General features: G+C 44.7%; 1 protein-coding gene across 2 annotated transcripts in view; it reads left to right on the forward strand.

Annotated features, from left to right (window-relative positions):
• SNX29 (sorting nexin 29) overlaps positions 1-15944 on the forward strand; it is a 476585-nt gene that overhangs the window by 323298 nt on the left and 137343 nt on the right. For both annotated transcript variants that reach the window (XM_078778010.1, XM_078778011.1), the window contains exon 18: positions 14773-14889. In XM_078778010.1, the coding sequence (XP_078634136.1) occupies positions 14773-14889 (117 nt within the window). The remainder of the gene's footprint in view (positions 1-14772; positions 14890-15944) is intronic.

Below are 15944 nucleotides of genomic sequence, written 5' to 3' on the forward strand. Positions count from 1 at the left end.
TTCTTTGTTCTGGGTTTGATTTGACTTTTGCCCAGCCCGTCTGTGTTGTCATATGCACGCCATTCTTTGTGCTGGGTTTGATTTGACTTTTGCCCAGCCTGTCTGTTGTCATATGCAAGACATTCTTTGTGCTGGGTTTGATTTGACTTTTGCCCAGCCTGTCTGTGTTGTCATATGCAAGTCATTATTTGTTTTAGGTTTGATTTGACTTTTGCCCAGCTCATCTACATTGTCCAATGCAAACCATATTTTGTTCTGGGTTTGATTTGACTTTTGCTGAGCTCATCTGCGTTGTCAGATGCAAGTCATTATTTGTTTTAGTTTTGATTTGACTTTCGAGCCAGCTCATCTGTGTTGTCAGATGCAAAACATTCTTTGTTCTGGGTTTGATTTGACTTTTGCCCTGCTTGGATGTGTTGTCAGATGCAAACTATTCTTTATTCTGGGTTTGATTTGGCTTTTGCTGAGCTCGTCTGCGTTGTCAGATGCAAGTAATTCTTTGTACTGGGTTTGATTTGACTTTTGCCCTGCTCGTATGTATTGTCAGATGCAAACTGTTCTTTGTTCTGGGTTTGATTTGACTTTTGCCCTGCTCGGATGTGTTGTCAGATGCAAACTGTTCTTTGTTCTGGGTGTGATTTGACTTTTGCCCAGCTCGCCTGTGTTGTCAGATGCAAACCATTCCTTGTTCTGGGTTTGATTTGACTTTTTTCCCAGCTCATTTGCATTGTCAGATGGAAGTCATTCTTTGTTCTGGGATTGATTTGACTTTTGCCCTGCTCGTCCGTGTTGTCAGATTCAACCATTTTTTGTTCTGGGTTTGACGACTTTTGCCCTGCTCGTCTGTGTTGTCAGAAGCAAGTCATTTTTTGTTTTTGGTTTGATTTGACTTTTGCCCAGCCCATCTATTGTCATATGCAAGCCATTCCGTGTTATGGGTTTGATTTGACTTTTGCCCAGCCCGTCGTCTGTATTGTCATATGCAAGTCATTCTTTGTTCTGGGTTTGGTTTGACTTTTGCCCAGCTCATCTGCATTGTCAGATGCAAGCCATTCTTTGTACTGGGTTGGATTTGACTTTTGCCCAGCTCGTCTGCATTGTCAGATGCAAGCCATTCTTTGTACCGGGTTGGATTTGACTTTTGCCCAGCTCATCTACATTGTCAGATGCAAGTCATTCCTTGTACTGGGTTGGATTTGACTTTTGCCCAGCTCATCTGCATTGTCAGATGCAAGCCATTCTTTTTACTGGGTTGGATTTGACTTTTGCCCAGCTCATCTGCATTGTCAGATGCACACCATTCTTTGTACCGGGTTGGATTTGACTTTTGCCCAGCTCATCTGCATTGTCAGATGCAAGCCATTCTTTGTATTGGGTTGGATTTGACTTTTGCCCAGCTCATCTGCATTGTCAGATGCAAGCCATTCTTTGTATCTTGGGTTGGATTTGACTTTTGCCCAGCTCATCTGCATTGTCAGATGCAAGCCATTCTTTGTTCTGGGTTTGATTTTACTTTTGCCCAGCTCATCTACATTGCCAGATGCAAGTCATTCCTTGTTCTGGATTTGATTTGACTTTTCCCCAGCTCGTCTGTGTTGTCAGATGCAAGCCATTCTTTGTTCTGGGTTTGATTTGACGTTTGCCCAGCTCATCTGTGTTGTCAGATGGAAGTCATTTTTGTTCTGGGTTTGATTTGACTTTTGCCCAGCTCGTCTGCATTGTCAGATGCAAACCATTCTTTGTTATGGATGTTTACCTCTCGGGCAATGACCACAAATTGGCTGAAGGCGGTGACTGCGCATTGTCTGTTTGTTGTTCACGGTGTTCAATGAGTCCCAGGTTTTTTACTTTTTACGTCGTATGTCGGCATTGCACAGTAGCAGGCAACCTCTTTGGAGCTCACGAATCAGATACATGGGCTGGTTGTGTAAAGGCTCATGGGCTGGTTGTGTAAAGGTAAAGGCATCAAAAGGATGGCAGCACGCCATATTCAGCTTGGAAGCTGACTCCCCGTCCCTCGTTCCCATGTAGGCATCAGATGTCTGGGAGCCAGAGTTTTTCGCCTCGATGATGAAATGTATGCTGTTGCCTTATCGACAGCAGCCCTCGTTCCTTAGCTGCTGTCATGTCCTTCAATAACGTATTTGACAGACAATGCTGCTTGGAGACTGGATCTACCCTGCCATGCAGATAAGTGATGTGATGTTACCTGCAAACAGAACAGTCTCCTCTGTTGGAAACGACCAATTGACAAAGGATGGACTGCTGAGGTATTTTATGCAAAGCGAGATACAGTCACGTGAAAAAGTAAGTACACCCCATGTAAAGTTTTGACTTTTTCAAAATATTTCAACATACAGCTATTTGATCTTCATTTCAACAATATTGATAGATAAAGGTGATATAATGTAACAAATATCATGAAACATTTACATTTTGTATTCCATTGTATAATTTAAATAAACATAAATGCAGATTTCACATGTGGAAAAAGTAAGTACACCCCTACATTTATCACTACTTCAAACACCTAAAATTAGAATCAGGTGCACCAGCTCAGGTGCAAATGATTAGAACATCGTTAGAGAGGATCTTGGAGGAACCTGTCTTATTTAAACCTCAGACATTTAGTTTGGTTTGCTCTTTGTTGTTGAAGTGTGCGGCATCACCATGCCTAGATCAAAAGAGCTATCTGAGGCCTTCTAGTGTGGTATGAGGTGTCATGAAAAACAGCTCCCGTGCGATTTGCGTGCTAAAATTGATTTTTTTGCTTTGTTGGATTGATTTTAGGTCAATGTATTCGAAAATAATGGGGTTCAAATTTTCCGACCCCTGCACCCCCTTTTAAGGGGTGTTTTGTTTCCAGTGACCCCCGGGACTGACCATGCGACTTTCTCCCCTAACAACTGAGAGATTTTATCGATCTCGGGGTCGTTAGAGAGGTTTTCGATGACGCTAAATCCATTTATGATACTTTCGAAGCGACCGGAAGTGGCGATCCCCGACTTCCGGTTAGGTTCCATGCCAAGGTCAAGGTCATTTCGAAGGTAGCGATAAAACCTGGTCATATAGTACCACTCTCTGAGGGTTTTCATGCACGAGAAGACAGCTGAAGCAGTTATTTTTGCGATCAAACTGGCCAGTCACAAATAAATCTACGTTTTAAAGCCATTCTTAGTCAAATTTAGAAAATATTTACCGAAATAGCAAAAGTCTTACAAATGATATAAATACAGAACTATGTGTGTTTAGCTTGTTTAATGTCACAAAATGTTTTTGTTTACACAAGTATGTAATAATGTAACACAATTCCTCTAAATTCTCAAGATAACACATCCGAGAATCATGCAAGATAATTTTGATAATTAAATAGCTTTTAAACTAAAATTACTGGACGGATTATTCGTCAAAATCTTCGCTAACTATATCATTTCTTACCAAATGTACACAATTATCGACACAAGTAGTTAAGAAATGTAACACAATTCCTCTAAATTCTCAAGATAACACATCCGAGAATCATGCAAACTAAACTACTGGACGGATTATTCGTCAACGTCTTCGCTATGTATATCATTTCTGACCAAATTTACACAGTTATCGACATAACATTTACATAGAGGAGTGCATGGAAGACCGTTCTTCCAACAACTGCATCTGCCTTTGCAGCTTGATTTACATTTACATTTCGTAAGCTCAATCACAGCTTTTGGGGCAGGGAGGTTGAGACATCCCACCGGAACATATAGACCTTTCTTTACAGTCCATCCATTTTGTTCAATAGAAGGCAGAGTCGGGCAGTTTGTAGTATATGTTTTATCCCGCATGGCGATGTAATTTGCGCGATGGATGTGGGGTAATAACGCAGCGCGAGTAGGAGGTAACATCTCTCCCTCTAAGTTTTTTGACCGAAATAGTTCCCATCTAAGCGCCGGTAGGGTTGTAGGACCGGTCGAGCAGTATACGTGACAGACAAACTTCTCCAAATCCTTGACCTGAGAGGGCAGTTCACCATTCGTCAGCGTGGTTGGGATAGGACCCTCACCAAGCTCCCGGAAGCAGCTGATGGCAGGATCATCTTCAAGCTTCATGTAGGCACCAACCCAGGTCTTCTTGGTGATTCCCATGAATTTCCCACCCCAGTCAGCGCCAGAGAAATTGTGGAGTCCAATCAGCCTTGACATTTCCGAAGACCTATTACTCCAACTCGGTCCACCACATCAATTTCGCGGTACTTCATTCCCTTACCAGTTAAAAACTTCAGACGAGCTTGAGCTCCAAGACGACCACAAGAGACCAGGTCCAGGAGAAGCGTGAGGACGTCTGTGTCGGGTGACCAAACACATATGTATCTCTCAGCACTTTCAGCGATAGAAGCCAAGACTTGATGAGGTATCAGTGTATCAGCTTCTTCGTGTGAATGATCTTCTTCAAAATTGTAACCCTTGATCTTGGTGTTGTACACGACGACTAGATTGAAGGTATTGTTACCGGAGAAGTGTTCCAACAAACCCTGAGCGAACATAGAAGTCAGTTTACTCTTAGAACTTGATGCAGACAGAATCTCCTTTAGAGACATTGTGAGCTTCATATCTGGGTGGATGGCATATTCTGTGGAGGTCTTACTTCTCTTCTGGCGCGTCTTGTTCTTCAGAGTTTGATCCAGATAACGATCAAATACCACTCGAGCCTCATTGTAGCCTGTCATCATGTACTCGATCCGCTTGATAAATGTGTCTTGGAGGTCCGATAGCTTTCGCATTATCGTTGTTTTCTTCATACTCTGAACCACAGCCATGGCGTCAATGACAAGAACTCGCGATGGACCATCCGCCGGAGATATATCGAGAAGAGGAGGCGATTGAAGTGGTTGCCCCTTCGCCCCTTCAACGGCATGCATCAGACTGGCCTTGTCTGTCGGAATGTACAGAGACCCATCAACAGCGCAAAGGGAGCGGGGTAGCACTGACATCTCATACTCTCCGATTGTCTCTTCTAGTTTTGGCATCAGCTGAGGCCGGCTTCTTTGGATGATAAGAAATCTGCTGAGCAGTTCACGATCTTCACGCAACTTCATGACCTTATCACCAACGCGAACTTTAGTTTTCTCCATCAAGTTCGAAAAGGTTTTTAGCTTCAGTTTCTTCATTGGGTCCCAAACCGAAAGTGTTGATGTGGGCAGTAATCTGTCTTGAACGAAATCGTTAAAACATTTCTGTCCCTTCCCTGCAAATCGCAAGATATCGTCTTTCGCATCTTCTGGAACAAGGGCTGAAGACACCAGGCTCTTCAAAGCAGGCTTTACTGTAAACGGATTGCCCGCGCAATGCAACTCGATGGAGTGACGGATCTTCAGAGCGTTTTCTCTCGATCTCGCTGCAACTTGTCCCGAAAGCTGGTAATGTTCACTTCGCTCAGTAGATTTAGAGGCTTGAGGGAAACTGTTGAGATACTGCTTCACTATACGAGCGAGGTGAGGTGTGGTAGTAAGAAGTCGGTCTAGGGCAGCTTCGTCTTGGCTCAATCCAACCATCCCGCCGTGACGCTTCAACCCTTTGATCTCTTGCTCCAGGGCCTGGTCGGTGAAAAGATGAGTGAAGGGAACTTCTGATTTTGCCACAACGAAGTCTCCTGATTTCAGGGCCTCCCACGTAACTGGATCATCCTCTTCCAGAGCATTCATTTGTGCAAGATGGACTGGCATTAGGCGAGCATAATTCAGGAGATCGCGCGTGAAGAAATACTTGATGAGGTTCTCTAAGGCAGCCAAGTAACCTTCCCAGTCAGCTGAACGGCAGGCACCTATGAGATGCAAAAGACTTTCCACTTGCTCGAGGTACTGGTTGAGAAATTGAGCGAGCTCGCCGATGTTGTCATCTTCTTTCTCATGGGGATTTTCTGAGTACGAGGACCGGATGTCGTTGTAGATATCAACCATGTCTTGGCTACGGTCGTGGAGAGCTTTCTTGAGAGCAACGCATTGGTCACGAAGTGGTTCAGGTGGATGATCAGAGAAAATGGCGTCAAACTTCATCATCATGATCGCCAGGCTAGTCGTGATGTGGTACTCAACTCCTCGCTTGTATGCCTTGCCACCATAGACCCCACGAAGACCTGCAGAAGTGTATGTGCTGCTTTCAATCGCACACGTGTCAATGCCACTTCCGTCGATTGTTTTGCCAAGAGCGTGCAGGGCAGCAAACGCAATATGCAGAACGCCCGCTCGGAGAATCCAGTTGGTGTTATTCACTGACTGCTGAATCTTGAGGGCGCGGCTGTAAAGATCAAGATCGAGCGTTATGAGGGTTATTCTCTCAGGACCAACCACAAAAGCAGATATGCTCTGAGTCAACATCAGAACAGTATAGAGGGTCGAGTAATCCATTGGAGAAGTCTTGAATAGCGGAGCGATCACTTCTGTGTTAGTCGGGCTCAGACTCTGACAGGAGCGTGATAACAGAAGAGATTTAGTAGCACCCCATGTTGGCATAATTTCTTCCTTTGCTAACTCCTTACCTTTAAGGATTCGTTTTGTCACTGAAAGAATAGGATCGTCGGAATATCTGGGGTTTTGACCTGCGGTCTGACCTTGCAGTTCTTCAGTCTCTTGCTGCTCTATATTCTCCACACGTTGGTCATTTAGCTTTTCACCAGCTCTGTCATCAGTACCGTAGTAGTTGGCAAGCGCCCAGGTGTGAGCGAAGTCTTTGGAAATCTTACTCCTCCGCTTTTCTAGATGGTAGACCTCAAATCGAATTGGTTTAGGTTTAATGATTGGCTCTTGCAGGTACTTGACTTCGAACGCGAGTGGTGCCGGTGCGAGAAGTTTCTCTGGGATGACAAGTGGTTGGTTGATGGGCTCGCCATCCTCTGCTCGCTGGTTGATCACGATCACTGTGCCATGGAATGTGTTCTGTCCAGTCGGTGTGTCTTCTAAGAGGTCGATGTTATCAACAGCGAACCAGATGTTCAATCCCTTCTTGATGAAATCAGGCAGACAAAATCCACCAGCCTCCTTCATTCGCTGAAGAACGCCTTGCTCTATGCGCTTTACGAGATCAAGGAGCCTCTGGTAGTCGCTCCCAATGTAAACTTCTGATAGGTTATTGACGAGGTTTTTGTCACGAACTCTGGAATGAATGGTGAGCGGCAAGCCTATTGAGAGGGGCGTCTGGGCAGTTTGCTGAAAGATTTCGTTTTGTTTTGGCTGATGCTTTACCTGGCGATCGGTTCGAGTATTCTGGACGAGAAACTGGCAAGCAACATCAACAGTTTTGTCCACTTGTGCATTGCGCATTTCAGAAACTTTGAGAACATGACGGCCAAATAGGAGATGAGTGAGGAAGAACTGGAGAAGTGGAGGATTCTCAAAGTCTTCAAACATTCCCCTGAACGACCAGCTTCGATGCTGCATTATCTCTTCCCTTAGAATGTTTGCCATGTTCTTCAAGTTGCCAACTGTGTCGTCATTATCCAGCTGTGCAGACCTCAGTTGCATGGCCTTCCTAACCGCCAGTGAAAGAACGAGGTTGTCGGGCTCATTTTTGCGTAGTGATTGGACGAACTGGATATTCGGAAGCTGTTCAGTAATCGGCTTTTTCAAATGCTTGCGGTAGTTGGTTGTCTGATTGATCTCTACATTATACCTCTTCAAAATGGACAAATATGCACCATTCACTTCAGCCATGTTCAGAGTAAGATCGTCCGCAGTAAGAGTATTTTGGACGGAGAGAAGCAACTGTTCATCACATCGAGAGCCAATAAGCTGGGTATTACTACGATATTTTCGCGTTAAAGTGCGCTGCGCGTATCGTAAACATTTCCTATGATAGTATTTTACAAGAGCAGAGGCATCCCCAGCGTATTCTAACTCGGACACGCAAGTTCTGATGTGGTCATCCTGAGTCTTGAGCTTTATCTCGAGGAAGTTTTCATCCATCTTGTCAGAGTAAACGCGATGGAGAGGTTCTGATATGTTATTAGAACAAAAGCTACATGACGAGAACAGACACACCTTTTCCTTTGGGATGGTTTTTGTTCTTTTAGGTCGGGTAGAGTCAGCCACACTGGAAGGTCGTCCAGGCCCACGCGCAGGGCATGCAGGAGAATCAAACCGGACTCGTTTAACCCTTAGCCGTTCAATCATGCTTGTGTTGACGATGTGTTTTCGACATTCGCTATGATACCATACTGATTTCCGTTCAGATTCACCTAAGCTAGCTAACCGATCTGTAAGTCGCTTAATATCACCCTGACCCAAAGACAGTCGCTCGTTAGCACAATAAATAAGTTCGCCAATCATATCAGGATTGTTTATCAGTCTCTTCTTTGATGTAGCTCCCTCATTGCAGATGATGCACACGCTGTTCTTCTCAGACATGACCTCTAGATGGTTTTGTACTAGTCTCTGTCAGCCTTCTTTCTGAAAAACAAACAAAAAAAAGCCTTGAGCATTTTACCAATATTTGTTTGTCCTTATCTCGCGACAGGGCATCTAGATCGCAAAAATAACTGCACCAAACGTCTTCCTGTGCCTGAAAACCATAAAAAGAGGTATTACATGCCTATGTTTATTGCTACAATTGAAATGACCTTGACCTTAGCATCTTTGGTGAACGGAAATCTGGGATCGCCACTTCCGGTCGCTTCGAAAGTATCATAAATGGATTTAGCGTCATCGAAAACCTCTCTAACGACCCCGAGATCGATAAAATCTCTAAGTTGTCAGGGGAGAAAGTCGCATGGTCAGTCCCGGGGGTCACTGGAAACAAAACACCCCATAAAAGGGGGTCCGGGGTCGGAAAATTTGTACCCCATTATTTTTCAATATTTTGACCTCGAATTAATCCAACAATGCAAAAAAATCAATTTTAGCACGCAAATCACACGGGATTACACTTCATACCACACTATTCAGAAAGAATGTTATAGATGCCTACGAGTCTGGGAAGGGATTTAAAAAGATCTCCAAACAATTTGAAATCAATTAATCGACTGTCCGGAAGATCATCTACAGGTGGAGAAGATTCCACACAACTGCCAACTTGTTCAGGCCAGGTCGCTCCAGCAAGTTCAGCCCGAGAGCAGACCACAAGATGCTGAAAGAAGTCTCGAAGAACCCCAGAATGTCATCACGGGACATACAGGTAGCTCTTGCCACTGTTGATGTCAAAGTGCACAAGTCTACCATCAGAAAGAGGCTGCACAAATTTGATCTACATGGGAGGTGTGTCAGGAGGAAACCTATGCTGTCCAGAAAGAACATCAGGGCAAGACTAAAGTTTGCCAATGAACACCGAGGCAAAGACCAGCACTTCTGGAACAATGTGCTCTGGACAGATGAGTCAAAGGTAGAGCTATTTGGCCACAGTACCAGAAGACATGTTCGGCGAAAACCAAAGACAGCATTGGACCATAAGAACCTGATACCAACTGTAAAATAATGGTAGGGAAAATATTATGGTTTGGGGCAGCTTTGCTGCATCAGGGCCTGGGCAGCTCACCATCATAGAATCCACTATGAATTCTTCATTGTACTAGAGGGTGCTTGAGGATAATGTGAAGCCATCTGTTGGAAGTTGAAGCTCAACCGAAGGTGGACCTTGCAACATGACAATGACCCTAAACATACCAGTAAATCCACCAAGGAATGGCTGAAAAGAAAGAAATGGAGGGTTCTGGAATGGCTAAGTCAAAGCCTGGATCTAAATCCCATCGAGATGTTGTGGGGGGATTTGAAACGAGCTGTGCATGCAAGAAACCCCTCAAACATCGCACAGCTGAAAGAAATAATTCTGCATGGAGGAGTGGGCAAAAATTTCTCCTGGTCGATGTCAGAGACTGGTAGACAGTTATAAGAAACGCCTACTTGAGGCTGTTTCTGCGAAAGGGGGCAATACCACCTATTAGAGCCAAGGGTGTACTTACTTTTTCCACATGCGAAATTTGCATTTATGTTTATTTAAATTATACAATGGACTACAAAATGTAAATGTTTCATGATATTTGTTATATTATATCACCTTTATCTATCAATATTGTTGAAATGAAGATCAAATACCTGTATGTTGAAATATGTTGAAAAAGTCAAAACTTTACATGGGGTGTACTTACTTTTTCACGTGACTGTACCTCTGCACAAATCAATATAAAGAAAATTTATTTGTTCACTGCTGAACCTTTTCATTACGAAGGTATTTTTCAACGCAGGGCACGGCATCCACTTTTATTAAATCCTTGATTCGAAAGATTATGTCGAAAAAAAAAACCCAAGTTTGGTTACTCCTCAGCACCACCCCTGCCACCCACGTCCCTTGGCTTTATCGAGTCTCTTACCTTGGAGAGCTTTGGCTATTCAAGCCAGTCTGGAAGTCCGTCCATCACACTAACATGTTTACGCCGCATCGAGAGGCCCAGGTTCCCGGCCTGGCAATGAAATTGAGTCAGCAGGTAAACCTCGCCTCGCTGGGGGCTTATTATCCAGAAATATGTGTGACATTTCCACATATTGCAGGCGTACGTCCTGAAAATTTACCCCAACATCTTATTTTCCTTGCAAACTCCATCACCACACGAAATCCGTGCGCCATTGCCAGCGGTACTTTTTCCTCAGACAGTGCTGTCTTGCTGAGCGCTGTTGTGAAATAAATTTGAATCGAATTTGAATATGTGTTCACAATTGAATTGTTCGCCTGCCCGCTGTGTTGTGAACATGCCATACGGAGAGGAAAAGTAACTGCTGTTTATAAAGTATGTGGAATGATGGAGGTGGATGTGGGAGACGAGAGGAGAGGTTATTACGACTGTACTTCGTTCCTGGTAATTTTGTCCATGGTTTTTTGAATTTTGGAATTTAACTGCTATGCCAGGCATGATCAAGAAACTGAGGTGAGATTCCATTTGGATGATTGATGGTTGTGGCAGAAAAATGTCTTGTTTCATTTATGAATGACTGAAGCAAACATCATTTGTATTGGAGTTGTCAAAGCTGGCGCCATTTACCTGCACAGATCATCCAAATTCCCAAGCACTCACATTTTCCAGGTTATTTTGGTTATCCCCCCCCCCCCCCCACCCACTCTCCCCCCTCTCCTCCACCTTTTCTCCTTTGCTAGTTGTCAGTTGGTTTGTTCTTTTTCTGTTTCATCCTCGATTTCCCCTTCCTCTTCTTTCTGTGTTTCATTCAGCTTGTGTGCAGCTTGTTCACCCCATGTACTCTTCTTCCCTCCCCTACATTCCACTCTCACCCCCATGTACCCTTCTTCCCTCCCCTAGATTCCACTCTCACCCCCATGTACCCTTCTTCCCTCCCCGAGACCCCGCTCTCACCCCCATGTACCCTTCTTCCCTCCCCGAGATTCCACTCTCACCCCCATGTGCCCTTCTTCCCTCCCCTATATCCCACTCCCACTCACCCCATGTGCCCTCCTTCCCTCCCCTAGAGCCCACTCCCACTCACCCCCATGTGCCCTTCTTCCCTCCCCGAGATCCCACTCTCACCCCCATGCACCCTTCTTCCCTCTCCGAGATCCCACTCTCACCCCCATGTGCCCTTCTTTCCTCCCCTAGATCCCACTCCCACTCACCCCATGTGCCCTCCTTCCCTCTCCTAGAGCCCACTCCCACTCATCCCATGTGCCCTTCTTCCCTCCCTGAGATGCCACTCCCACTCGCTCCATGTGCCCTTCTTTCCTCCCCTAGACCCCACTCCCACTCACCCCATGTGCCCTTCTTCCCTCCCCTAGATCCCACTCCCACTCACCCCATGTGCCCTTCATCCTTCACCTTGATCTCACTCCCACTCGCTCCGTGTGCCCTTCTTCCCTCCCCTAGAGCCCACTCCCACTCACCCCATGTGCCCTCATTCCCTCCCCTAGACCCCACTCCCACTCACCACTTGTGCCCTTCATCCTTCGCCTTGATCTCACTCCCACACGCTCCATGTGCCATTCTTCCCTCCCATGGAGCCCACTCCCACTCACCCCATGTGCCCTTCTTTCCTCCCCTAGACGCCACTCCCACTCACCCCATGTGCCCTTCATCCTTCACCTTGATCTCACTCCCACTCGCTCCATGTGCCCTTCTTCCCTCCCCTAGAGCCCACTCCCACTCACCCCATGTGCCCTTCTTTCCTCCCCTAGACCTCACTCCCACTCACCCCATGTGCCCTTCGTCCTTCGCCTTGATCTCACTCCCACTCACCCCATGTGCCCTTCGTCCTTCGCCTTGATCTCACTCCCATTCGCTCCATGTGCCCTTCTTCCCTTCCCTAGAGCCCACTCCCACTCACCCCATGTGCCCTTCGTCCTTCGCCTTGATCTCACTCCCACTCACCCCATGTGCCCTTCTTCGCTCCCCTGGACCCCACTCACCCCATGTGCCCTTCGTCCTTCGCCTTGATCTCACTCTCACTCCTATTCTAATGTTGGTGTTTCCCCGTTTCCATTTTGTTCAATTCCATTCTGTGTCAAACTCTTTCATGAGCCTCGACGATGTATGCAAAAAAAAAAAGAAGACTTTGTGGAATTTACCCAAATTTCCTGCTCTTTCCCTTTTTTGTTTTGCCTCTCCCCTCCCTTCCTCTTCCGTTTTGTTGTTCCCCAAGCGACCATCTTTGTTTTCTCAATTATTATTTGCTCATACCCTACTAATACGTTTTGCCTCGAGCCTGAGGGGTGAGGGTAGGGGGTGATAAAGCTGGGGTTTGTCAAAGCTGCTTGAGTTTTGAAGGGCAATCAGACGGAATGAAAAAGGGCCATTTTTGCCTTGTGATCAAATCCTCGGCTCTATGTATATAAGGGCATCTTTTAATATGGTCTCCCAATTGATCCTTAACGTATCCTTGGAGTCTAAAAATGTTTTTGATGCCACGTTGCGTATCAAGGCATCATCCATGTGTGATGTGACCAATGATGTTTCATGATGCGGTTCCTCTCCCAAACTGAGCCAATCTACAGATAATGACGATGGGGTGACGATCGGAGGTGCAATGCCCTATGCAATTGAGGAAGCGCGGTGTGTGAGAGTTTTAAACGTGATTATAGGTTTTGGGAATATTGGATCTCTAATAAAGACAGCATCTCACATACCTTCCGCAAAGGTCAATTTGGAATCGAGTTAGCATTTTCAAATTTGCTTTTGAAAACATGTCATGGGATAATTCAATGTACTTCCTAACATCGTGCCGGCCTATTTGTAATTGAAGTCAAAGCTATTTCAAGTAATGCAATTATCAGTTATTACTGAAATCATATTGCATTCTATTACCCGAAAGGATATATTGTACCTCTTCCGAGAAACTACGGGGTCGAGGTACGAGTTTCTTGTTGGTAAACGCATCTCAGAATGCGGAGAGTCTGGGAGGCTACTTCGTAAATGTCCGAGTATAATCTGTACAAGCAACAGGTGCAGGTGAGGAAATACGACCGAGTTGGCTTCTGTTCCCCACCATCTCAGGTTATCCCCCAGCTAAAACCATTATCTTTTCTATCCCCGTTACCCGCCTTGCGCTCCCACCTTCCTCCATACCCCAAACCCGCCTCTTCCAAAATTTCCAGTTTTTCCTTCCTGAGAGTTTGCTTCTCGAACCACCTTGTCCACCCCATGTGGCTTCCCCACATCCATTATTTCTCCAAGTGTCCCTCTATCCTGATGCATTCTGTTCTCGCTTCTCCATGAGCCTCGACTTTGTGTTCTAGTGTTAACTCTTAGATGCAGGCGTCAAAAATCCTACATTAACGCAGCCATTGGGCCTCGGAAGCCTAACGGATGTATTCGTGTAATGTTTTTTTAATTTTTTAATTTTTTTAATAGATGTTTTTTCTTTCATATCCTTTTTCAATCCAAGTCGATGCTCATGGGTGTGTATTTGCTCAGAAAATGTGAATCATTGATCCTATTAGTTGTAAGAATCCCATACAAGTAATGAATCATCTTTTTTTTTGGAAAAAAAGTTTTTTGTTCTTGGTTTTTCAACTTTTTTTTCTCTAAAAGGTTGAGGCTCATGAAGGAGTATTTGCTCAAAAAATATTATTCACTAATCCTTTTATTTAGAATGTATATGTCCACAACTGTCAAACATCCTACACCTATGCAGTTTTGGGCCTCGGAGGCCCCACGAATGTATTTGTGTAAAGTTTTTTAATTTTCATATTTTTGTCACTGAATTATTTGTAACCAAGTTATAGGAGCATATAATGAGGCTCATATTAAGAAAATAATGATATAACATAGTAGTACAACAACATTTATGCGGGGCCTTGAAGGCCCCAGGCCTGCATTCGTGTCGGATTTTCGGGTTATAAGTGAAGAATGAAGATTTTTCCCACGAGCCTGAATTAAAAACAATTTTTATGTCACTGAATTTTGTGTAACAACATGAAAGTCGGTGAAAATGAGGCTTATTCCAAAAAAAAATTGTACAGCATAGTTTTTGCAACAAAAAATACCTTGTGGGGCTCCGATGCCCAATCACTGCATCCAAGGGTTAAAAAAAAGTTTTGCTTTGCTCGAGCGAAACAACCTTAGCTCTTTTTCAACCCAAGAAAAGGTTAGGTCTTTCTCCAACAGGTGCGTGACTCATTGATGTCATGGGTGGTAGAATTCAATATACAACAAATCTTTGCGCCACAAGAGTCATATAGTTCTCTTCGTTAGTTTTTGGTGTTGCTGTTGACCAAGGTGAAATGTTTTTTTTCATGAACTTGTTGGCAAGAAAAGAAAAGCACACTCACGATTTTCAGCATACCTCGGTGCACTCTTGTGTGGGCGCAGGTTGCCGAAATGCATGGAGAGCTCATCGAGTTCAACGCGAAACTACAGCGCTCACTCTGCGCCAAGGACACCCTCATTCAACAAATGAGGAACGAACTCGTGGACCTACGAGGACCGGTATGCCGTCTGAGAGTGAGACTGTTGCGTATTCGGAAGTGAATGGAAATGGGGATGCCTTTGATATTTGAGTACACTTGGGACAAACTTTCATGTGTTTTTAAGTTGATTAAAGGATGAGGGATGTAGGCGCAGGGCAGGTTATTGGAGGGATAAGGAGTGGAACTTCCGAGCCGTTTTACCCGTTCCTTCCCAACGCAGGTCCTCTGTGCTGTATTTTGACCATCTGAGTCCATCAGGCTGAGGATTCTCTGCATTCACAGACGTAGAAAATGGAGATGAATAAAGACCCAAACTATAACGGCACTCAGTAGAGAGCATACCTCCGCCTGGTTGGCCATATCACTCAATGGTGAAGAATCACTTAAAAAATTCTACTAGCTGGATCCGGATCCTGATCTTCACCAAAATTGAATCCATTAGTCCTTGTCACACACACAACCTCTCCAACAAGTTTCGTCCAACTCCATCCATAACTTTTTGAGATATCCTACTATGTATCGTTTTTGGCCCTGTCGCCCAATGGTGAAGAATCACTTAAAATATTAAATAATTCTCATATCCGAATCCATATTCAGATCTTCACCAAAATCGAATCTAATCGTCCTTGTCAGACACCCAACCTCTCCACCAAGTTTCGTCCAAATCCGTCCATAACGTTTTGAGTTATCCTGCCATGTGTCGGTTTTGGCCCTATCTCCCAGTGGTGAAAAATCACTTCAAAATTCTAGTAACCGGATCCAAATGTGGATCTTCACCAAAATCTAAGCATTTCGTCCTTGTCACATACGCTACATCTCCACCAAATTTTGGCTGAATCCGTCCACCACTTTTTGAGATATCTTGTTCACAAACGGACAGACAGACAGACAGACAAACGGACAGACAGACAGGGGTGAAAATTTGAATGCCTCCGCCGCCGAAGTCGCCCGTCTGGCTTATCATCCGTGATAGGTTGTCGTTACCGTGATAACTTGAGAACGGCTGAAGGGATATTAGTCAAACTTGGTACAGGTATGTATAATGATGAAAAGATGAACTGATTAGATTTTAGG

This window comes from Myxine glutinosa, chromosome 5, assembly GCF_964187855.1.
Source record: "Myxine glutinosa chromosome 5, kmMyxGlut1.1, whole genome shotgun sequence".
Taxonomy (NCBI): domain Eukaryota; kingdom Metazoa; phylum Chordata; class Myxini; order Myxiniformes; family Myxinidae; genus Myxine; species Myxine glutinosa.